This window comes from Pseudomassariella vexata (assembly GCF_002105095.1).
Source record: "Pseudomassariella vexata strain CBS 129021 chromosome Unknown BCR38scaffold_3, whole genome shotgun sequence".
Classification (NCBI taxonomy): Eukaryota; Fungi; Ascomycota; class Sordariomycetes; order Amphisphaeriales; family Pseudomassariaceae; genus Pseudomassariella; species Pseudomassariella vexata.
The window spans coordinates 895,945-919,297 of NW_024467958.1; the positions used below are offsets into that span (position 1 = coordinate 895,945).

Below are 23,353 nucleotides of genomic sequence, written 5' to 3' on the forward strand. Positions count from 1 at the left end.
AGGTGATAATGAGTAGTACTATGTCGTGTTGGAAGCCAAAACATATCACACTGAAGTATGGTATATACGTTGAGTCGCTGAAGAAGTGGTGCTATTTTCCGACGTATCACTAGACTGGGAACATCCAAAGAAAAGCAGACAAATTTGAGAGATTAAAGCAAGCTCTTTCATGGTATTGAGTCTGTTGACGATTAATGGTTTCATATCTTCGCCTTATATCAACTGTAACACACAAGATCCATTACAACGCAGATGGTCATTGGTAGCCACTGAGAATATCATCCTCGACGTTCCTACTCTTCACAAAGTGCAAGAACTCCTTATCTGACATACACGTACCCACATCAGCAAACACCCCTTTCGATAACATGACAAAAAACGCAGTGAGCAAAGGTACGAACTTACAGCTGAGCTTCCCCTCCCCATCCACATTATTGATCAATTGCTCGACCTCGACATCATTGACGGGCTCCCCCAGCTCCGCCATCAGTTGCCGGAACTGACTTGCTGTGATTGATCCATTCAGCGACGGTTCGTATTGCTTCCAGGCGGTGGCGTACTCTGCATCTTCTTCAACTTGCTGCTCAGGCTGTTTTTCCTCTTCCACCTTTGGCGGGTAGGGCTGGCCTGTCATCATGGTAATAAATTCTGCCTGTGGTATTAGCTACAATTGTCCCAGCAGCACCGCAGAAGAGCTCTAGGAAAGGGACAAGTCCCACCATTGAAGTTGATAGTGCCATCGCCGTCGAGGTCGACCTCCTTGACGATCTGGGCCACTTCGGCTTCGGAAGGGGGCTGGCCAGGAGTCTGGGACATCACTTTGGCGAACTCCTCGACGGTGATGTTTCCTGTGCAAGATCAGCAACTGCTGATAGAATGTTTAACAGCTCTATACAAGCAGGACTACTGACCACCCTTGTCCGAGTCCTATCATCAAGTTAGATTAAATTCCCCATGATAAAGTGGCTGTACACTCACATATGAATCAAACAAGTCCTTGAAGACCTGTATCTCCTCTGGTGATAATGCTCGAGCCTGTTCATCTCAAGTTAATGACCATGATTCGTTCCCCCGCCTCTCCAGTTAAAGCGATGCCGGAGCTTTGACCCACCATTTTGATTATTTTGTACAAGTCTGGTTTGGGGTTTGAGATAGGTGAGTACGACGAGAATGCTGATGATGCGCAAAAGTAAGACAATATGCGGTGATATGACGAGTCCGCACACAGAGGACAATGATGTTAAATAGCGGCGGGTGGAAGTGTCAACACAAGAAGCAAATGTCAACCCGCCCTTGCATGAAACGAACTCCTGTGTTGCAGCATAAAATCTTTCGCAGAGGGGGTGCATGATCGACACAGGCATGCCACGGACCATGACAGTTGCTGCTTCTCACAATCTATCACCGCAAAAACTGCTTGACTGTCAAGGACCGAATGGCAGCGTTTCAATTGTTAGACATACAGACAAAGTAGTACCGAGATCAAGTCAGGTGTCACTGCCGGTTTCCGGTCTTACCTGTTCAACGTCCATCAGCCGAAGACAGTCCTAGGTTGCGCCATTCAGCAAGTATGGTCGGTACCTCGGAGGAAATGAGCCCGGTGATGGGTCCTCATGGATTTGACAAATTGAACATCGCGGACTCGTTAAAATGCAACAGCACTATCGGCCTCAGGTGGTATTGCTTCTCCGTGGTCACCCACCCTACCCTCAGTTGCAAACGCTGGAACTCTTCAGAATTGGTTTTTTGTTTCCATTGATTCCAACAAACATTAATCACACCCCTGATCCTTACCCCCAAGCTGGTTACAGTTGCAATATGCGGATGCCTGGCTGACTCACTCTCACCGCAATGGTCGCTACGGCTTAGACATGTCCAGTAATTGCCTTTGGCTGATACAGCTCCTCCAAATACTTCTCTTCCGCTTCGGTGAGCATCTTGCCACGAGCCTCAGTAGCCTCGTCAATTCTCGCCACGCTGGAGAATCCTATGATGGGGCTCGACACCTTCTTGTTGATCCAGGCCAATGCGACGTGGCTCATCTTCCAGCCCCTCTTCTCCGCAATCTCCTGGACACGCTTGATGATCGTAATATCAGGCTCGACGGTCCCGTGCGAGCCTGGTGATGTATCCTTTTCGATCTTGCTACGATTTGTGGAGCCGAAGTCGCTTGGCGGTCGGGCCAGATGTCCGCGGCAGAGAGGCGCCCATGGGATCAAGCCGACTCCCGTGTCATTGCAGAAACGATTCATTTCGCGCTCCTCCTCACGATAAATTAAGTTATAGTGGTTCTGCATGGATATGAACTTACTATCGGCTAGTTTAGCAGGTCTATATCTCGGAAGCTGGTTTGAGGGAGTTGCGTTACGTATATCCGTTCTTCTCCGCCACGAATTGCATTCGTGCGAAATTGACGGCCCACATGGACGATGCGCCGATGTAGCGGACCTTTCCAGACTCGACCAGGTCGTGTAGAGCTTTCATGGTCTCCTCGATGGGCGTATTATAGTCGAAGCGGTGGATTTGAAGCAGGTCGATGTAATCCATGTCCAGCCTCCTGAGAGATGCATTGACCTGGTTGAAGATGGCCGCTCTGGACAGGTGGAACTGGTTGACGTAGTCCTTCGACTGCTCAAAGGCTTCCCGATTGGACAATTGACGAACGTCGGGCTGCTCGCCGACACCGAAGAAGCACTTGGTCATAATGACGACCTTCTCGCGAGGGATGTTGTATTTCTTGATCGCCTTGCCCACGATGACCTCACTGGCCCCTTGGGAATAGGCATTAGCTGTGTCCCATGTGTTCAAACCCTTGTCGTAGGCGGCCTTCAGCAGCGGCAATGCCTTGCGACTTGGTTAGCGATCGTTCGTTTTCACGACGGCTTCAGTAGCTTGTAGGTACCTCGTCTTCGCCCAAAGCCCAAGACTGCGCGTTCTTATCGCCAAAACTCATGCACCCAAAAATGGGTACGGAAACCCTCAGGCCGCTCTTGCCCAGCTGGCGATACTCGCACTTGGAGCTTTCGACCGAGGCCTTGAGACCCGCTGGCATTTCACCCATTCTGATCGTCAATGAATTTACGAGTAGAGTCAACGCGAAAAAGATGGTAGCTTAATGAACCGAATAGTGAAAATGGCAGGTGCGAATTAAGCGCAAGTACTTGAGAAGGGTAACGGTATTTAACCTTAGCTTGAGCTCCCCGCATATAGGCGTTAATTTAGTGAGGGGCTCGCTCCCAAGTTGGTTCCTGTTCTATGACGTCAGCTGCACTTTCCTAGTTCAATCCTACCAATTATTGTTTAATGCTAAATGCGTGTCACGGAGTTAGAGCCATTGCGGGGTAGCATCCCCAGACTACCTTGCCTACTCTTATCTTTTCCCTCCTTATCGTACCAATAATGCACTACCCGCCGACACTGTGAGCCTACATACCTTGCACCTTGTTGGTAGCCATCACAATGTGTACAAACTTGCCTATAACCAGTGAAGATAACTCACTATGTAAAGCTTTCTCCGTATTCGAGGTGCGCTTTCATACTCTATACTATAAACTAAGTTTTTTAACCTTCTTATCTTTTAATATGTAATTATTCCTTCTGATAAACGTACTACAGCCCATGGAATTGCACCGGTAATAGCATTCCGGCTACATACGAAGGTCAAGGGAAGCATAGGTAATAGCATTCCGGCTACATACGAAGGTCAAGGGAAGCATAGGTAAAGGAGTCCAAGCTATACAAAGGTCCTTAAGTATCTTATGTGTACCTCACCATGACCTCAGGCCAAATTCCACATCAACTTTATTAATTATGTTTCTGTGGGATTGAGCACCACAGTTATGCCCTAGGCCGAAGGCGGTGTAGCGGCAAGTGTAGCTAGTGGGCCACCTTCCGTTTAGGCATAACTGTGGCGTTTAATCCCACATATCTTAACGTACCCCACGGTCCAATTGAACACACGGTCTAATTGAACACTTTCGCGCATTTCCGTACAACCTAGGTTTTATCCCTTATTTTCCACCTTCTACGATGGCACGTAATTGGGAAGAAAGCGATATTCAATTAGCGCTTCAAGCGCTTCAAAATAACCCCAAACTAAGCGTACGATCCGTAGCACGGATCTATAATATCCCTCATACAACCTTACGTCACCGATATCGCGGCGGTACTTCACGACAGGATATACGATCACCAACGCAAAAGCTTACCTATTCCGAAGAAGACGCGATCGTACGCTACATAGTCGACCTAGATTCACGATCATTTCCTCCTCGAATAAGTGGTGTTGAAGATATGGCGAATCGACTACTCCACCAACGCGACGCAGGACGCGTCGGTATTAACTGGGCTTCGAGCTTCGTACGACGACAACCAGACCTCCGGACGCGTTTTAATCGAAGAATCGACTACCAGAGAGTCCTCTGCGAAGATCCCGACGCGTACTGCGCGTGGTTTTATCTCGTACGGAATACAATTAATAAGTATGGAATTCAAGAGGAGGATATCTATAATTTTGGCGAGACTGGGTTTCTTATGGGTCAAATCTCATCCGAGATAGTTGTAACGACCTCTGATCGACGTGGAAGACCTAGAGCAGTACAGCAAGGGAATAGGGAATGGGTTACAGTTATCCAGGGCGTCGGATCGGACGGCTATACTATCCCTCCGTATATCATCTTTGCTGGTAAAACTCACCTATCTTCGTGGTACGAAAATAGCCTACTACCAAAGGATTGGGTTATCGCGGTTACGAAAAATGGCTGGACTACAAATGAAAGAGGCGAGGACTGGATTCGACATTTCGATCAACATACAAAGCTTCGTACGAAAGGTGTTCATCGCCTCTTAATTCTCGACGGCCACGAGAGCCACCACTCGACCGCTTTCGAGCTCTACTGTAAAGAGAACTCTATTATCACACTCTGTATGCCTGCTCATTCGTCGCATAAGCTCCAACCTCTCGATATCGGCTGTTTTCGTGCACTGAAAAGAGCGTACGGTAAAGAAATTGAGGATCTTATGCGGGCACATATTACCCATATCTCGAAGGAGGACTTCCTCTCCGCGTTCTTAAAAGCGTTCCAGGCAACTTTTACGATATCAAATATCCAGGGAGGTTTCCGAGGGGCAGGACTCGTACCGTACGATCCGGAATATGTGATTTCGCAGTTAGATGTGAAGTTACATACTCCAACACCTCTGGGTACCTCGTCTGGCCTTCCTATTATCTGGGAGTCGAAGATCCCAAATAACCCAATTGAGGCACAATCCCAGACCGAATACGTGAAAAACCGAGTTATACGACATCAAAATAGCTCTCCGACAGCTACACTTACTACACTTGACCAGTTTGCAAAGGGTACGACGCAGGTTATGCACCGGCTTGCTCTTTTAGAGGGTGAGAACGCCGCGCTTCGAAAGGCAAATGAGACACTTAGCCGGCGGCATTATACGAGAAAAAAACGTTTACAGTATGGAGGATCACTTCGTATATAAGCTGGAGAAGATTCACAGTCTCAGAAGCTAGTTAACGGAGAGTTAGATAATAATCGCGCTGGAGTCGTAGTCGTACGAGGAGGCCAGAGATACTTCAGCAACGCTGTAGGACGTGCGGAGAGCCCGGTCATAATATGCGTACTTGTCAGAATAGTAAAGAGATATCTGAAGAAGATAGTTCCGAGTAGTTTTAATTATTTTTTTACCTCATAGTTTAATTAACTTATATCTTATTGTACGAGGTCTTAAGAAGTGTTCAATTGGACCGTGGGGTACGTTAATCCTTGTTTAGATCTCTTCATAAATGCTTTTATACTTAAAATATAACTGCTGCTACCTACCAGGCCATCGTTATTGTTAATAAGTATATTTTTTTTAGTTAACTCCGTAGAGAAGTCTAAAAAAGCCTGCTGGCTGTTCCGAACCGTTGGTTCTAGCTAAATGTGAGAGACCCATTAGCAGGCTGGATAGCCCTGCAAGAGAAATGGGAACCACCGTGATCTAGGAAAGGATCATAGGGATCTAAGGTCACGTAGCCAGGACTAATCACTGAGACGTCAGTGAAGGAGAGAATTAACATATAAGGGACGAGATCCCCAAGCATTTCATAGATGTTCTCTAACTCAGTGATCAATCTAAGCATCAATCTAACTGTCGGACCTTCAAGGCTACTCCGTCAATACTGCTAAGTCAAAGGAGAAAATTAAAGCCGCAAACCGTACAAGGTATGGGTCAATATGACCTCTACCCATTGAACCACACAAGTCCTGGCTGTGGGGCAGGCATCAGTCATTTCTACCTATATAAGGCCCCTATGGCCGCCCTTCACTTCTCTCAGGACTCTCCAGAGATCATGACACTTTCAGTACAAGACCATTTGCCCACAATCCAATACTAACCCAGTGTTGAGGCATACTTCCCTGGCAACTCTATACCCATGTACCCGTTCACAATCAGTTATTCCATACGCTAACCCGATATTGTTCAAGACCTCGTTCGTAGGACTTCACTTGTTAGCACAATACCTTACAGCAGTTCTTAGTGGTTTAGCAGCTAGACTATTGTAGGTTCGTCACAGCGGTTTATCATTCTATAGAGGCTAAAACAGGGTTTTTCGTTTAGCCTAAAAGGTAGCTACAGGAGTTGCGGTAACCTCAGCAGGCTTTTACTAGAATTCTAGCCGTGAGTTTTATTAAGGACCGCCGCAAGGCGATAGTACAGAGTGAAGGGGAATATCGGGCGTCCCCATTGGCTATCACCGGGTGGTCTTCATTGATCTCTAACCTTCCCCCTATCCTTCTCCAAGATACCTCCCTTACATAGACAGTCAGAGCCCGTATATCGGAGCAGCCAAGCCCGTATTCGGAGCAACAGAGTCCTTCGTAAGCATAGGGAGGTAATAGTATATTTTCTTCTGGTATACTAAGCACTGAGTAGGCCAAACACCTATATTACATACACAAGGCGTACCAGCCTGGATAAGTAACAATGCAGGGGAATCTCATCATCCGCCTGGATGAAGTCCTGTAAGCAAAAGCGACCAATAGCTGGTAGAAAGTGTTGAACCAAATTGACCGTCAAAAGACGAGGGACCCACTCGTTGTAGAATGAGGTATTTTTGGTAGTTATAAGGTCTGACAGAAAGCGAGCGAGCGACTCTTGGAGATGTGTGCGTATAGATTAAAACCGCCATCGAGAAAAATGGGTTCTGTTCTTCAGATTCATAGTAGTCAGACAGACCGGACAATTGAAGACATTTTCTGGATTGAAGGAAACCGAAACCTATAGCTTAACCGGCATGGGGAAAGCCTAGTTTTCATAAAGTTCATCACGCCATATAGTTTCCTCCTGGAACACGCTTTCAGTAGGGGTCGGTTCGCAAACACCCCCGTTAATGCTATCAGTATGCTGAGATTTTTGCGTCTAGGAGATGTGGAAAGTTGCATCTTGTCAGTGCCTTCAGACACAGGAAATGACAATCAAAGCCAACCCAACCTAGAAGATGTGAGACGGCACACGATTATGGAATATTTTTCACCTCTCATGGAAACTAGCTAGGTGTGTTCGGAATCGCCCTTGCTTCCAGAGAGGTAGAATTTCTATGTTACCTTCGGCGTGCAGATAATGTGAGAAAGCCCTTGGTCGTTTAAATTCAGTCTTTTTAAGAACTGGCAAAGCTCGTGAAAATTCATATATGATGTGTGTTCTTACACCTAGTTCGAATGCAATCTTGGTATTCCTGGTTGGCATAGCTCGTTTTCCCAATCCAGAAGTCTCCACTATCGTCGTGATCGTGATATTTTCACTTATTACCTCAAGTACGACAAGTGTTACTGCAAGCGGCTCCACCCCGAATGGCGGCAAGGCGCCTTACTGCAGTTGGAAAATACCGAACTTGACATAGGCAGCAAAGCTTTTTTACACCGGTTTCCGCCGGGTCCTACTCATGGTTAATCATCCGATCGAAAATGATCATGGAGCTTCCCAATATGGTTGTAAACAAGTCCAAAAGAGTGGAGGTTTTAAATTAACCGAGTCAGCCGACGGCAGAGCCCGCAACACGGGGAAACAACGGTTCTGGTCCCCACTTGCCGAAATTACTCGAATGCCTGCACCTGTCCCGCTTGTTGGCCCAGGCCTATTACAAGGCATTAAATCGTGATCTCCGAGTCTGCAGTTCTAGCGGTTTTGGTTAAGGTAACATCCCATATCTTGAATTCGAACAACGCCGCTTCCAGAGACTGAACCCTGGCAAGTGGTTGCAAAGATAATGCTTCCTTGCCGCGCGGCCCCATGCTTGGTGTGCCTCGCCAACACCCCAATATGGCAAGCCAACCCGCTACCCATAGCGAGGAGACTAATACAGGCCATCTGTATGTGAAGATGGGGTCAAGGAGCTCGGATTTACAAGGTTCATCGGCGATCGCGCCACTGCTACAAGTAGGAAGGAATTTGTCTCTGTCTGACCAAGAGATGTTGCTTCAGCTCGAGCCCTCTCCTCGACCTCAAGTCCAGCCTCACAACCGCGACCATGAGATTGGCACGCAGCGTGCTCGCTTCGGCGGCGTTGTTAAGTTCAACTTCCGCTCTCAGCTTGGCCGATGTATGCACAGTTTCGTACGTGCAGTCGGTATTGCCTGCGGACAACTTCGTCGAGGGCATCACCCTGTCGCCAGACTCTGTTACGGCCAATGCGGTGACGAACTACACTGTTGCCTCTAGCTCTCTCTGTCCTGGGAAGAGTGGGCTTGACTTTTGCAACGTCACCTTCTCTTATACCCACACCGGCCTTGACGATACGGTAAGCCTCCCTCCGCCCCTACTAGTAAGAATTCGGACTAATCGCTCATGAATTATAAAGACAAACCTCTGGTACTGGCTTCCCAGCCCTGAACAGTTCGCCAACCGCTATCTGTCCATTGGCGGCGGCGGCCTTTCGATCACCCCGGGCCAACAAGGGCTGGGCAACGGTCTTGTTTACGGCGCAGTTGCGGGAACCACAGACGGTGGTTTTGGTGGATTCAACAGCGACCTCACCTCGGTTCTCCTCCTGGCCAACGGTACTCTGAATTACAACGCTCTCTTTGCTTTTGGATACAAAGCCATCCACGAAATGAGCGTCCTCGGCAAGGAGCTCACCAGGCAGTACTACAACTCATCTGACTTCTACTCGTATTACCAAGGATGCTCTGAAGGCGGCCGTGAAGGCTGGAGTCAGATCCAGCGCTACGGGACCCAGTTTGACGGTGCGGCCGTTGGCGCACCGGCGTTCCGTCAGGCTTTCCAGCAGGTTTTTCACCTCTTCGAGAACGTTGTCGAGACGACGCACAACTATTACCCCTCGTCTTGCGAGCTGCAACGTATCAACAATGACACTATTGCTGCCTGCGATGGATTGGATGGCCGAGTCGACGGCGTGGTCAGTCGAACCGACCTTTGTAAGCTACAGCACAACGCTACCTCAAGCATCGGTAACCCCTTCAGCTGCAAAGCCTCGAGCGGCGGCGGCTTTCCAGGCGGACCTGGAGGCGGTGGTGCCTCACCCGCCATCAACGGAACCGTTTCCGCCGAGGCCGCCTCAGTGGCCAACGACATCATCAAGGGCCTATTCGACTCCAAGGGCCGACAAGTATACATCTCCTTCCAGCCCTCAGCCCCTTTCTCTGATGCTGCCACGAGCTACAACACCAGCTCGGGCCAATACTACGCCAAAGCCAGTGGCATCGCCCTCCAATACATCAACCTGTTCCTCAAGGAGGTCGACTCGAATTCCCTCTCCCTCGACGGCGTCACGTATGACACCCTGCGCACCTGGATACTCGAGGGTATGCAAAAGTTTGCCGATACGTTGCAGACTACCTGGCCTGACCTTGAGGACTTCCACGACAACGGCGGGAAGGTTATTCACTTCCATGGCGAGAGCGATGATAGTGTCCCTGCGGCTTCGTCTGTTATTTACCACGACTCCGTCCGCAAGATCATGTACCCGGACCAGGATCAAAAGGATGGGTACGATAGCTTGAATGAATGGTACAAGCTGTTCCTGGTCCCTGGAGCAGGGCACTGCGCCCCGAGTACTACCCAGCCGAATGGGCCGTTTCCGCAGGCTGTGCTGCAGAGTGTGATCGACTGGGTGGAGAATGGGATTGAGCCGACGATGCTTAATGCCACTGTCCTGAATGGTAACACTACGGATGTCGAGCAGAAGCTGTGTGGCTTTCCACTGCGGCCTTACTGGGATGACGACGGAACTATGGAGTGTGTTTATGAACAGGAATCTATTGATTCTTGGTTGCCTACTTTCGATTCGATACCATTGCCCGTCTATTGAGTTAGGAGGCAAACCATTTTCGGTAGGTAGTTTCCCGAGCAGAGAAACCCAGCTCTTATCATAATTACATAAATTTATTGCACATATTGAATATAAACCACTTTCTTGTACAGTGTCTATGCCAGGAATATATTTCGCTCTTCTTTTGTAGTGCCGGACAATGCTTATTTCAAGTTACATACCTTTACGTTCGTGATCAATCTGCATCGGACCCCGAAATCTGAAAATGGAAGCCCTTTAGTTCGCGTTGTAACTTATAAGAAGGGGCATAATATGTCTTGTCCGAAGAGGCAATGCTATGACCCAATATTTCAAAGAACGTGGCTAGTTTATGAACTATCCTTTGTTCAAGCATCGTAAAAGAAACATATTAATCAATATTTTAGGAGATAATAAAAAGTTTTCGTTCTATTAATAAATAGAGTTCTCTACTAACGTAGTCCACGGTCCAATTGCACACTTCGGCAGATTTTCGTACGCTACCACTTTGACCTGTGGCTTTTCACCACATAACTATGGTTGGTTCTTGGAATGAAAGTGATATGATTCTAGCATTACATGCGCTTCAATCTGATCCAAAATTAAGTGTACGTCGCGCTGGTCAGATCTATAACGTACCTTTTAGAACCCTTGCGTATCGACGCGACGGTAAAACCGCTCGAGCGATTACGCGATCGCCAACGCAAAAGTTGACTCCTTCCGAAGAAGAGGCAATCATACGACATATAACCGACCTAGATTCGCGAGCATTTCCTCCCCGATTGAGTGGTGTTGAAGATATGGCCAACCGATTACTTCGAAGTCGCGACGCGGGACGCGTCGGCGTCAACTGGGCCTCGAGCTTCGTAAGACGATAACCAGACCTCCGGACGCGTTTAAATCGAAGGATCGACTATCAGAGAGTCCTCTGCGAAAACCCCGACGCGTATCGCGCGTGGTTTGACCTGATACGGAATACAATTGCGAAATACGCGATCCAGGAGGAGGATATCTACAACTTCGACGAGACCGGTTTTGTGATGGGCCAAATCTCGTCCGAAATGGTCGTGACGACTTCTGATCGGCGCGGAAGGCCTAGAGCAGCCCAGCATAGAAATCTGGAATGGGTTACAGTTATTCAAGGCGTTGGGTCGTCCGGTTATGCCCTCCCTCCGTACATCATTTTCGCCGGCAAAACCCACCTCTCGTCATGGTACGAAAACAGCCCATTACCGCCTGATTGGGTTATCGCAGTTACTAAAAATGGCTGGACTACGAACGAGAGAGGCGAAGATTGGATAAAACACTTCGATCATCACACCAAGTGTCGTACGAAAGGTACTCATCGCCTATTGATCCTCGACGGTCACGAAAGCCATCACTCGACCGATTTCGAGGTATATTGCAAAGCTAACAATATAGTCACGCTTTGTATGCCTCCTCATTCGTCGCATAAGCTCCAGCCTCTTGATGTTGGTTGTTTTCGCGGGTTAAAAAGAGCGTACGGAAAAGAAATCGAAGATCTCATGCGAGCACATATAAGTCATATCTCGAAAGAAGACTTTTTACCGGCGTTTTTAAACGCGTACAACGCAAATTTCACGGTTTCAAATATCCAAGGAGGTTTCCGAGGGGTAGGAATAGTTCCGTACGATGCAGATTATGTCATATCACAGCTCGATGTGAAATTACATACGCCAACATCTCCGGGTAGCTCGGCTGGTCTCCCCATCCCTTAGGAATCAAAGACTCCGAACAACCCAACCGAAGCCCAATCACAAACCGATTATGTGAAAAACAGGATTGTACGACATCAAAATAGCTCACAAACGTCAATTTTTGCTGGAATAGATCAGATTGCGCTAGGTACAACAAAGGTTATGCATCGGCTTGCCCTTTTAGAAGGCGAGGTCGAATCACTTCGAAAGGCAAATGAGACCTTAAGTCGACGTCGCCGTGCGAAGAAAAAACAGCTACAGAGTGGAGGGTCACTTCGTATACAAGCTGGACAGGACCTACAGTCTCAACGAGAGGTTGATGGGCAGTTACATGACGAATTTCGTCAAATTGGTGGTCGGACGAGGCGGCGAATTGCGCGTGTACGGCGCTATAGAATCTGCAGCGAGCCCGGACATAATGCGCGCACTTGTGGAAATGATGTAGAGACGTCTGAAGATAACGATTCTGAGTAGTTTCAATTGATGATAGGCGTTGTGGTTGAATTAACTTATACATTGTCGTATAAGGTCTGCCAAAGTGTGCAATTGGACCGTGGACTACGTTAGCTGCAATTTAAATATTATGCAGGTTGTATGGCTCTTTCGTTCCCTCCAGCATAAATGTTAACCACATAATTTAGTCCTACGAGTGGTACCCTTTTGGTACTATTACGTGTTCCACTTTTATTCATATCGTACACCACGCCTGTAATAATAGCCGACAACCTGTCTTCCTCGAGTATACCCTTGACTGAGAACCATAATGAAGAGTTTGACCAGAACCACGGCTATTTACCAACTGACATCTATGACGCCTCACCTATTTCCGGATAGACAAATACAGGTTACTAATCTATTCATTTCTGTGACTTCCTTGGCGACAGACAAGAAGTTTTCGAAAAGCTTGGCTGTAGTGGGTATTCTACTGTTTGGCCACGTCTGGATAAGCAAGAAAACAAATGAAGTGTAGTGTAGTTCCTCACCGCAGATTTATCTTCCGAGTTCTTGTGCCGAACTTGAAATCATTCAAACGCTTAAGGGAACGGGATGGGGAGTGAATTATATTGTATTGCTAGTTGAGCATCTCTGGATCGAGAGTCTAAATGCCATCTCTGTCTGGTCCTTTGGTGCTCTGTCGCTCGATCACGTAGTCTCTTGAACAAGACGTTTACTTCTAGAAATAAGTTCTATTTAAAAACTTCCGAAGCGTCGCTGTTCTGGATGAGAAGCTTGGAAGCAACACTAGACTTTGTGCCAGAGCCATACAGGTCAGCCTGGAAGAAACGACAAGGGGAGTCAGGCCCGCTGGAATCCAATCTGGATGAAGAAGAGACCCTGAAGGCCTTACTGGAGCCATTCTCGATATACGACGAAGACTTGGAAGAGGAAAAGGAATGGCTCGTGGAGAATAGTGGGTACATAGGCTTGTTCGAGGAAATCGTGGGCAACCCTTGCAACGCCGAGATTTCCTCAACAGTGAATACGGCTAGTCGGATATGGATACACCATTAGTCTCAGTTTTCCATAAGGTTCTTAATGATAAGGTACATATAATAGCCGACCTCCTAAGACGGTGCTCCAAGTACGATCCATCAGCGCGGCTCGACCTAGACGGAATGATGAACCAACCGTGGTTCGACGGACGCTAAACCAAAAGACTAGCGGTGACATCAATTTTTTTCACACTACGATCCGCGTTTTAAGACCCCCGAAACTCATTCAAATGTTACTTGGCGAAAGTTGGGGCACGCATTGTTATCATCTCCAGCTTATTATGGGAACTGGAAATTCAGGGGCCTCGACTAGAACGAGAAAGTGGTCTGTCTCATCGCTCGTAAAGCTCGGTTATTCGGTCTCGGAGGCTACAATGATTTCCAAGATGTTGCCGGCCATGGCGCGTGCCGCCATTGATGAATTAACCACAATCAGTTTTCAGTAGAGGACATGAGTGAAAAAGTCTGTCAGCTAGACGACGAAAACGAACATTATTTATTTACCCAAGCTCGCGGATAATTGATCGTGCTTCACTGCATTACTGTTTGGATGTTAACCCGTGAGTCGTGTTTCTTACAACACCATGTCGTCATTTTTGCTGTGGGGGTTTCCGCCTTGTCCTTTAATGATATATGTCAGGTAGAGGCTTATTCAGGTCTTGCTTACCAATTTCAAATACTAATTATATGTCCCCTACTCTCCAACGGTCATGCATCCTTAAAAACTTGGAAACCAAACGTTGGATTGCTTGTTTGTATCGCAAAAGCTCTATCAACACAAAAACCAACTACTGTAGTCTAAACTCATGCTTCGCCGGACCCGTGATCCCGACATCTACTATATACAAATCCCCACCTCGTTCTATTCCCTCTTTCTGTACCTTCGGGTTCCTAGCGGTTGTAATTACCAGCTCTGTCCCAACGAAAATAGGGCAAGTCACATAAGCAGTTGGTAAGCAGACCTCTCCAACGATGACTCCTTGCGGGTTAATACGCACCACCTTGTACCCCCTCCAAAGCGCAGTCCACACATGATCATACTCATCAACCACCAACCCATCAGGATTGACATCATCCCCAAACCCCGCAGTCTTGGAGTTCCAGAACACCCTCTTACCACTGATAGCCCCCGAGTCACCATCGAAGTCAAAGGCGTAGATATTCTGCGGATGGCTGTCGGTCCAGTACATAATGTTATCGGTGCTATTCCAGCCAATGCCATTAGGTGCGAATGCACAGTCGACCATGCGATGTACGGTATGATCTGGATCGAGACGCATGAGGAATCCGTGAGGTAGATCTTCTTTGACCAGCAAGGGGTCGTTCATGGCGCCTACCCAGAAACGGCCACGCGAGTCGACGGCGCCGTCGTTGCAGCGGAGGCTGTGTTGATTAGTTACAAGAAGGGTCAAAGTGTTAACGCAAACCTTACATGTACCCCTTTTTGATGCTTCTGGCCCCTCATCTGAGATTTTGTGTATGTACTTTACTTCGCCAGTACCGGCGTTCAGAGTGGCCAAGCCATGCCGTGCTCCGACAATTTGCTCTGTGGTGGAGCCTTTGATGTTGGCTGTGACACTGAACTCGAAATGCGTGAGAAGACTTTTGATGACCTAGTGGCGGAGCTCATATCATACCCGATCGTCTCTTGCGTTGTCACCGCTTTCAGGGATTCTGGACCTCGGGATGGGTTGAACGTGTATAGCTTGTGGTCGATTATGTCAATGAAGCGGCATTCGTTCCTTGCTTCGTCGTAAAGGGGGCCTTCAAGGAGTCTGCCCTGGATGACGATGTACGGCTAGCCGGGTACACAATCAGCCAATATACTGCGACGGAGAGTTGGCACTCACACTGTCCGTCTTCCACTGCTGCATCTTTACCGAGATCGTGTGGGAATCCAAAATAACATGAACCTGCCGCTATATTGTACCGGGAAATTGGAATACAGAGAATGTGAAGGGTGCAGTCTCCGTTTTGAACATGGAGACTGTCGCCCCCGCAGGACGATCGATGCATCTTCCCCGCAAGCCCATACAAATCCACACGAGCCCCACTACGGCCCTAAATGGAGTATACACGGAAACCATCTGTATCGTGCGCGGTGTTCGGTATTCACTAGTGCAGGTCTTCGGAATTCTTACTGCTTGAATTCAAATCCATAATTACAAGAATATACCATGCTAATGTTATCCTACTCTTGCTACACGTACGTGATCGGTTACCACTGCGAAAGCGAGTACCCAAACTACCTAAGGGAGAGGGAGCAACTGTTCCAATCGTACATGAACGACACGGGTCCCGACTCCTGATATCGAACGTATTAAACTTTGCATGTGTTGATCAAGTTCCTGCTTATGGAAACCACTATCCAGTGTTCGTCGCAACAACCCATCTCGTGGGCAACGTCCTACCAGCAGACCACTCTGGTATTTGAGCAAAGCCGGCCAAATACAGGGCAGAGATCCGGCGCGGTCCACACCCCAGTCAGAAAAGGGGAACATCTGAGAAGCAACCTAGCTTTGTCCTGACATCAACATGATCCGTCTGTTTCGTAAATTACCTTTATGAATGACAGGAATTATCATCCGGGGGTCCTATACTAAACGCTCTTGAGTTACTATGTTTCTCTGTTCGGCAGCATGCACACCATCGTTTCCCGCGGACCTATCACGTAGCTTATCTATGCTGCCAACACACCCACAATTATGCAGCCTTGCGTATCCTACATTATTTTAGCTGCTCCGTATTGGGATATACAACTATGCTTGGTTTACCGAATCTGACTTCGCAGCAACCAATGAATCCGTATAAACCACTTCTTACGGACAAACCGACTATAATAACGGCAACCTAAGCACGGGATATTTTCCTGTCGACTTCTGTCTGCGTCCCCAAGACGTTTATTGTGTTGTACAAGAATGGTCAATGTTCTGGTAGCCACCGATCATATCATCAGCCGTTTGAGTCCGGATATTTCCAGATTTACTTGAGATCGTGACTACCCCAGGCCGTTTGTGTATAAGCACAGTGGTCCACCTTTGAATGAATCATCGGAATCATACAGGACACTAAAGTTTCTTTGATAGCGATTGACCAAGTGCCTCACATCAGAGTATGTACCGTAATAGACGAAATAACACCCATAGGGTATGTTTGGTATACTTAAATACGTATAACGTGGTTTAACACCGAGTCGCGCACTTTTTCAACTTTTCCAACCTTTTGACTTCAATACTTATTTCCTCAACAACAACACCATGTCAGTTCAAACCCAAGAAGCCAAAATCAACCTTGCCATCGAAGCTATCCGATCGACCAAAAATATGAGCCAACGTCGAGCAGCAAAGCTATACGGTGTACCCGAGTCCTCACCAAGATAGAGGAAAGAGCTATTGTTCAGCATGTACTTGACCTAGATTTGAGAGGGTTTCCTCCCCGGCTAGAGGGTGTGGAGGATATGGCCAATTCTATTCTTGCGACGCGGGGTACCCGACGCGTCGGCAAGCTCTGGGCGCATCGCTTTGTAAAGCGAACCCCAGAGTTACAGACGCGTTTTTCTCGCTCATATGACTTCCAGAGGGCCCTCTGCGAGGATCCAAAGATTATTGAGGACTGGTTCCGGCTTGTATCGAATATGAGGGCCAAATACGGGATCCAGGACTGCGATATGTGGAACTTCGACGACACGGGCTTTATGATGGGCGTTATTCAACGTTCGATAGTCGTTACCTCGTCTGAACGTAATGGTAGAGGCAAGAAGGTCCAGCCAGGTAACCGGGAATGGGCCACGGCGATTACCTGTGTCAATTCGGAGGGTCGCGACATCCCGCCATTTCTGGTAATTCAAGGGAACTATCACCTTGCTAATTGGTATACTGAGGGGGACCTACCAGCCGATTGGGTAGTCAAACCGATCGAAAACGGGTGGACGAACAACGAGACTGGTCTAGACTGGATCAAACATTTCAACAAGCACACTATCTCGACCAAAAGAGGCGTGTATCGGCTGTTAGTACTGGACGGGCATGAGAGTCATACATCGGCCGATTTCGAGTCTTATTGCAAGTCTAACGGCATTATTACTATCAGTCTGCCCCCGCACTCGTCTCATCTAACCCAGCCACTTGATGTCGGGTGCTTTGGGGCCTTGAAACGTATATACGGTCGAGAGATTGATATATTTATCAAGTCCCATATTAACCACATTACTAAGGTCGAGTTCTTCATCGCCTTTAAGGAGGCTTATTTAAAGACAATAACCGACAAAAACAACAAGGCAGGGTTTCGAGGGGCCGGCCTAGTCCCCCACGACCCTGAAGCCGTTATCTCGAAGCTGGATGTTAGGATTCGGTCGCCTACACCCGTTAGCCCCTCTCTTCTAGATGCTGACCCTTGGGTTTCGCAAACGCCAAATAACCCGACAGAGGGTCTCTCGCAGTCCGATTTTGTCAATCGCCGAATCGCCAGACATCAGGGAAGCTCTCCGACCCCAATTTTTGATGCTGTTGGCCACCTTGCGAAGGGTATAACTCGATTAGCCCATGAGAATACCCTCTTGAAGGCTGAGTGCTCCACCCTTCGCAAGGCAAATGAGGCACTAAGCAAGCGTCGGAGGGCAAAAACATCGCGTGTACGGCAAGGAGGTGCACTTACTGTCGAGGATGCCCTGGGCATTTTGGCCCGGAAGGACGCGGAGGCCCAGGTAAAGGAGGACAAGCGCTCTAGGGGGGGTAAAGAAAAGGCTGGTCCGTCGACTGTACGACGATGTAGTAAGTGTAAGAAGACCGGACATAATGTAAAGACTTGTCAGGTCGAACTATAATTGCCAGATGTATATAGCTCTGAATAAATTTCAATAAACTTTAGTCTGTTGTGGCTTTTTAATTGAACTTGAAATTACAGTGTGGTAAAAAGCGCGCGACTCGGTGTTAAACCACGTTAGAGTCCATTTGTGAGTCCGTACCTAAAACTGCTCCATGATCGATCTAGGATTGCATGGATACTAGCGCACTGGAACACAATTCATCTCCGCTTAAGTCTATTTTGAGACACGATTTCTGAAGATACACTGTAAAATAACTTGATAAAATTAGTTGGCCATCTTCCATTGATGCTCAATTATTGGAGCGATTGTCTTGGCTCGACAAACTCAAGTTTCAGCGATCTACTCAGCGAGCTGCTTCTGCTGACCTGATTCTTCTGACCTGACCCTCACCTCCACCGTCAAAATTTAACAAAGATGCCGAGCAACCGCTCTCTTTGGCAGGATGAGCCTGGTACCCCAGGCGTCATCCCAGATCCCCCAGACCAGACCCTATCGAGCTCGAGGATCGCAAGCTTCTGATCAAGGTTCATGCCTGGGCTATGAATCCTTGCGATGCAATACTCCAGGACAAGTCGTTGCCCTTCATCAAGAATCCAGCTATCCTCGGCCAAGACATTGCCGGCACCGTCGAGGCTGTTGGATCTACCGCCGCCACCAAGTTCAAAGTCGGAGACAGCGGTTTCGGTTTCCCCTTGAACAACGACCTCCAGGACTGCGTCGTTCTTGACCACACTGTCACGGCCAAAATCCCCGGCTCGATATCTTACCGCGACGCTTCCGTTTTCTTGCTCTGTATCTTAACCTCCTGTTTTGCTCTTTTCGGGAAAGCCTACCTGGCTTTATCTTTCTCTACCGTCAACTCTGCGACCGTGAGCAATGGCAAGTCTCTCTTGATATGGAGAGGAAGCTGGGCGGCTGATAGCAACTCTATCCAAATAGCCAAGGCCTCCTGTTTCGAGATCGTCACCACTTGCTCCCCCAACAACTTTGACTAAGCCAAAAGCCTCGGCGCTGACAAAGTCTTCGATTACAGCAACCCCACTGTTGTCACCGACATGGCTGCCGGGAAGATAGCCGAGGCTTGCCAGGTCTCGTACGAGTCCAAGAAAACGCTATTCGTTGCATCTCCGAGCCCGATCATGCCTGGAGATGCCCGGGGGTGTCGAGGCGAAGATTACGTTCGGCATGGGGGGCATTTAGGCTTTTACAAAGATTCTCCCTTTTGGTGGATTCCTGACGGTAGCTTTGGCTAAAGGGTGGTACAAGGTCGCTCCGCCACCGGAGGTTGTGTCGGTGAAGGGTATCCAGGGTATTCAGCGCGCATTGGATATTTTCAAGAGGGGGTTTCGGTCAAAAAGCTTGTCTTTGAAGCTGCGTAGGTCAATGTCATTCGAGTGGATGCACTTGAACGAGTCACAAGAGGTAGATGCTTCATGATTAAACAGACTGCAAGTAGCTGAGACACATAATAGCATATTTGCCAAATAAGGAACTCGCGATCTCTGCGTCTCCTTGGAAAGAGATGGATACCCCGAGAATCTGTCATGATGCCGCATGTGGGATCCAACATATGCCACTTCAATATCGTATGACGATTGACGACTGAGTCAAAAGTCCTGCGCCATCTCCTTCGATTACAGTCAGAGGCAATATCAGTGAGATCTGGCCATATTGAACACTATTAAGACGCTTGAAGTTAACATAGTAACGAAAACACTGGGATTATATTTCAGAACACAAAGTATATATCAAATTAGAAGGTGAGAGCCAGGTTCAACTTTGAATGACATCTAACTTTCCAGCTATCCCGCCATTCCCTAGAAAGATAAAGCAAAACACGAGTGACACGGAAGGCGAATCTGCAAGAGGATCTAAAGCAAACTCCACTCAATTTATTGGACTATTCTGCAAATTGTACTGCATTGAAGTAGATCCTTGTTTTCAAAAGAGTGTACTGTGGCCTTGAGGGCCTTATATGTAGAAATGAATGATGCCTGCCATACATCCAAATATTGCGTGGTACGGTGGGTGATGGTCATATGGCCTTGAAGTTCCAACGCATTTTAGAACCCATAATCTTCTCAGCTTGGGAAATTGCAATAGAAGCCATCCGCCACGCGTAATCCCAGCACGCTCCTTGGTAGCAACGAGCCGCGCAAGCATCAATGTCCAGAGGCTGGCCTTCTATGCAGACCTCTACGGGCTACGGCATTTCTTTGCCTGGGCAGTCGAAACTAGTGAAGTTTTGCGACGGCGAGCCATTAGCAGGTTTACATGTCTTGAAGTAGCAGGTGCCTCCTGACATGTGACGTCACATTGGTACGGGTCTCACCAGTTGCCGCTGATGTATGTCCTGTCGATTCTCAAGGTTGATATGTACATGGGTAACGAAAAATTGTAGAGAAACGACTTGCTCTTCATTCTACCATTCTAGTCGTATTGGTCATGACGAGGTTGAAGTCAGGGCAGCTGGAAGGCACGGGGGGTTCTTTAAAACGAAAATCACCTCATCTTACTTTGCACGGCCATTTAGTGTGCCGATAATCACGGTAGTCACGATGGATCAGAAGGTCGGATCCTATAATAATAGCCAGCATTCCCCCTTCTGCTGGAAAGTCACATATAGCCACGCTACTCAGCTACGGACTCGACATATTGTGTGGAGATGGCCTAAGAAAATCTCTAGAGTCTGGATACTTGCGTCAACACCAACACGAGAGGCATTCTAGAGCGCTGTGGAAATCAATGGACGCTGACCTGAAGCGTACCCGGACTTGCGTGACAGCGACTTGGTCCATGCCTGCCATTGTCCGAATACACTACCTACTCCTTCCAGTCTCACCCTCCATCGGTTACGTCTCCTGCCGCCAATCTTTCTGCGGAGCGCTTATGTGGTCTAGGATGGATAACAGCGAGGTGGCTGTCGCACGGGTTGGAGGAGTTCTGACAAGTCCAAACGTTATTCCTTTCGAAAATTGACATTCTGAACACATACTGATGTCACCCGTCAACACAGGCACAGCCTCACCAAATGAAAGGAACAGAATGTTCACGTTTGCTGCACCAGTTGGATTATGTGATTATTTTGAAACTGAGCGAGTGAGGTTGCAACGGTTCCTTCCGATCGGAAGAATTAGGCTGAGTCCGGGCCTATCAGAAGTCGAACAGTAAGCAATGCAGGGTAGCTCTTAATTGCCACTAGACCCCGCCTTCCAATTCTACTTATCGAGATGTCCAAAATTCGCCGGTTGACATCATCTCCGTTCGGATCCAGTTCCGCTTACACATCCAAGTCTTTCGTCGTTGAGATCTACATTCTCCGACCTGCTCTTCTCGCCTAACACATCACCACACGATGCCTCCAAGATGCGCAAACACGATGTCTGCAGCTAAGTTGTTTGTGCAGCTTTCTGCCCGGCGAAGCAATCATATCGGCATTCTCGAAATCCTACTGCCACCCCAAACTCGATCCTTCCACTTCGCTGCATCAGCGCGCCAAACCCGTTTTCGCCCCGCCCTCGAGCTTCGATATGCAACAGTCGCCCGACACATGGCACGGAGGAGCTTTGGTTTGACAAGTGCGAGGCGCAAGACCCAGGTAATCTATAATCCTCAGCAAGACGAAAATGGGAAGGAAATGGCGCTGCAGATTACACCACGCGCAGCCAACGTACGTGCAACTTGAAGCCGAGGCTTGAATTGCTTTGCTAAACGCTCTATAAAGCGCCTGTCACAAATAATGGCCAAAGACAAGAACCCGCACCTTGCGCTACGCATACAGGTCGAATCCGGCGGCTGTCACGGCTTTCAATACCTCATGTCATTGACTACCCTCCCATCCTCCCTTGCCGCATCGCAATCAACAACGCCAGCCCCTGGCAAAACCTCGTCTTCACCCGACGTACCATCCTCAGCAGCACAAACCGAAGTCGTGCCTTCCACCACAACAAGTGATGCGCCGTCCGAAACGGGCGTTGGAGAGGACGACACAGTATTCACGTTCATAAGCGATGCGACTGAAGCCGGCGAAGATGGAGCGCGCACACTGGCTACCGGGCCAAAGATTATCCTGGATGGGCCCAGTTTGGAGCTGCTGAATGGGAGCAAGGTCGACTACACAATGGAGCTTATTGGGAGCCAGTTCAAGATCATCGACAACCCCCTCGCAACGAGTAGTTGTGGTTGTGGAACGAGTTTTGATATCAAGATATAGGCACCCATAGTCGGTTGTGCCTAAGGATGGAAGCAAGTGGTTGAGTGCCATGCTAGACACTACGCTTGAGTGCGGCGCGGCGGGAAGACGACAAGAGTGAGTGAGTCACTTCGTGGTGTAAGATCGCGGTTTTGCTCAGGCACATTGAGCTGGAGTTTCGATATCCCTAGTTGGCATTGTATAAAATCTTCCCGAGGCGTGAACCTGTTACGGACACATCCATTTGTTCGGAGGCAGATGTTTCGAATAGAATTTGGAACTACAACCGTACCTGTTTAATATAGCTCTTCGCAATGTACTTCTGTATCACAAGTCACTATAACGCTGCGCCGCAGGAACCCCAAATCAACTTGAGATGCTTGGCTACGTAAATAATACTTGGTGTATAGTCAAGTAAACGATTAAGTCAAGCACTCGTACAACGCTACATATTAACTACACTGCAAATCCTGAGCCTCTTCTCCTCATAACTCACCCCTCAAACGTGTACCTTTACTCGACGCACTTCTATAGTTGCCTTATTTAGGATTGTCTACGTGCAGACACTAAAGTTTACACCGACACCCATCACATGTATCCACTTCCCCGAGACCGCATTTAAGAAATCATATAGAATGTTACTCCGATTTATGAACTCAAACATACCTACATACTTCACAAGATCCAGAAGCCTTTTAGAACTATTCGTATTTCTAGGCAGGAGGCCTGAGCTGTCAAGCCTCCTCGTTGTGGCGTGACGTTACCTGACCCGAAATTCCTCCTCCAAGCACAACCAGGAAACAATTGCTAAACCAAGCC

At 48.1% G+C, this 23,353-nt stretch overlaps 6 protein-coding genes across 6 annotated transcripts; 3 read left to right on the top strand and 3 right to left on the bottom strand.

Annotated features, from left to right (window-relative positions):
- Positions 1-75: 75 nt before the first annotated feature.
- On the bottom strand, positions 76-1,230 carry BCR38DRAFT_131796 (uncharacterized protein). The gene is made up of 6 exons (XM_040853559.1): positions 1,112-1,230; positions 979-1,035; positions 912-927; positions 720-848; positions 406-648; positions 76-324 (listed from the first exon to the last, which is right to left on the bottom strand). The coding sequence occupies exons 1-6, from the start codon at positions 1,112-1,114 to the stop codon at positions 257-259; spliced, it is 516 nt and encodes a 171-aa protein (XP_040718694.1). The 5' UTR covers positions 1,115-1,230; the 3' UTR covers positions 76-256.
- A 635-nt stretch (positions 1,231-1,865) lies between these two features.
- BCR38DRAFT_481899 (aldo/keto reductase) lies at positions 1,866-3,061 on the bottom strand (the record flags this gene model as incomplete). The annotated part of the gene is made up of 3 exons (XM_040863426.1): positions 1,866-2,310; positions 2,369-2,844; positions 2,903-3,061. 3 exons carry the CDS (start codon positions 3,059-3,061, stop codon positions 1,866-1,868), a joined length of 1,080 nt encoding a protein of 359 aa, XP_040718695.1.
- Positions 3,062-8,527: 5,466 nt separating this feature from the next.
- BCR38DRAFT_335306 (tannase) lies at positions 8,528-10,327 on the top strand (the record flags this gene model as incomplete). Its single annotated transcript, XM_040855377.1, has 2 exons — positions 8,528-8,797; positions 8,858-10,327. The coding sequence occupies 2 exons, from the start codon at positions 8,528-8,530 to the stop codon at positions 10,325-10,327; spliced, it is 1,740 nt and encodes a 579-aa protein (XP_040718696.1).
- Positions 10,328-14,305: 3,978 nt separating this feature from the next.
- Positions 14,306-15,499, bottom strand: BCR38DRAFT_481901 (regucalcin like protein; the record flags this gene model as incomplete). The annotated part of the gene is made up of 4 exons (XM_040863427.1): positions 14,306-14,900; positions 15,003-15,095; positions 15,155-15,315; positions 15,464-15,499. 4 exons carry the CDS (start codon positions 15,497-15,499, stop codon positions 14,306-14,308), a joined length of 885 nt encoding a protein of 294 aa, XP_040718697.1.
- Positions 15,500-18,553: 3,054 nt separating this feature from the next.
- Positions 18,554-19,948, top strand: BCR38DRAFT_463898 (chaperonin 10-like protein; the record flags this gene model as incomplete). Its single annotated transcript, XM_040862652.1, has 5 exons — positions 18,554-18,793; positions 18,829-19,293; positions 19,339-19,520; positions 19,555-19,717; positions 19,815-19,948. The coding sequence occupies exons 1-5, from the start codon at positions 18,757-18,759 to the stop codon at positions 19,946-19,948; spliced, it is 981 nt and encodes a 326-aa protein (XP_040718698.1). The 5' UTR covers positions 18,554-18,756.
- A 1,749-nt stretch (positions 19,949-21,697) lies between these two features.
- On the top strand, positions 21,698-22,555 carry BCR38DRAFT_455402 (uncharacterized protein; the record flags this gene model as incomplete). The annotated part of the gene is made up of 2 exons (XM_040861787.1): positions 21,698-22,012; positions 22,067-22,555. 2 exons carry the CDS (start codon positions 21,698-21,700, stop codon positions 22,553-22,555), a joined length of 804 nt encoding a protein of 267 aa, XP_040718699.1.
- Positions 22,556-23,353: the final 798 nt, after the last annotated feature.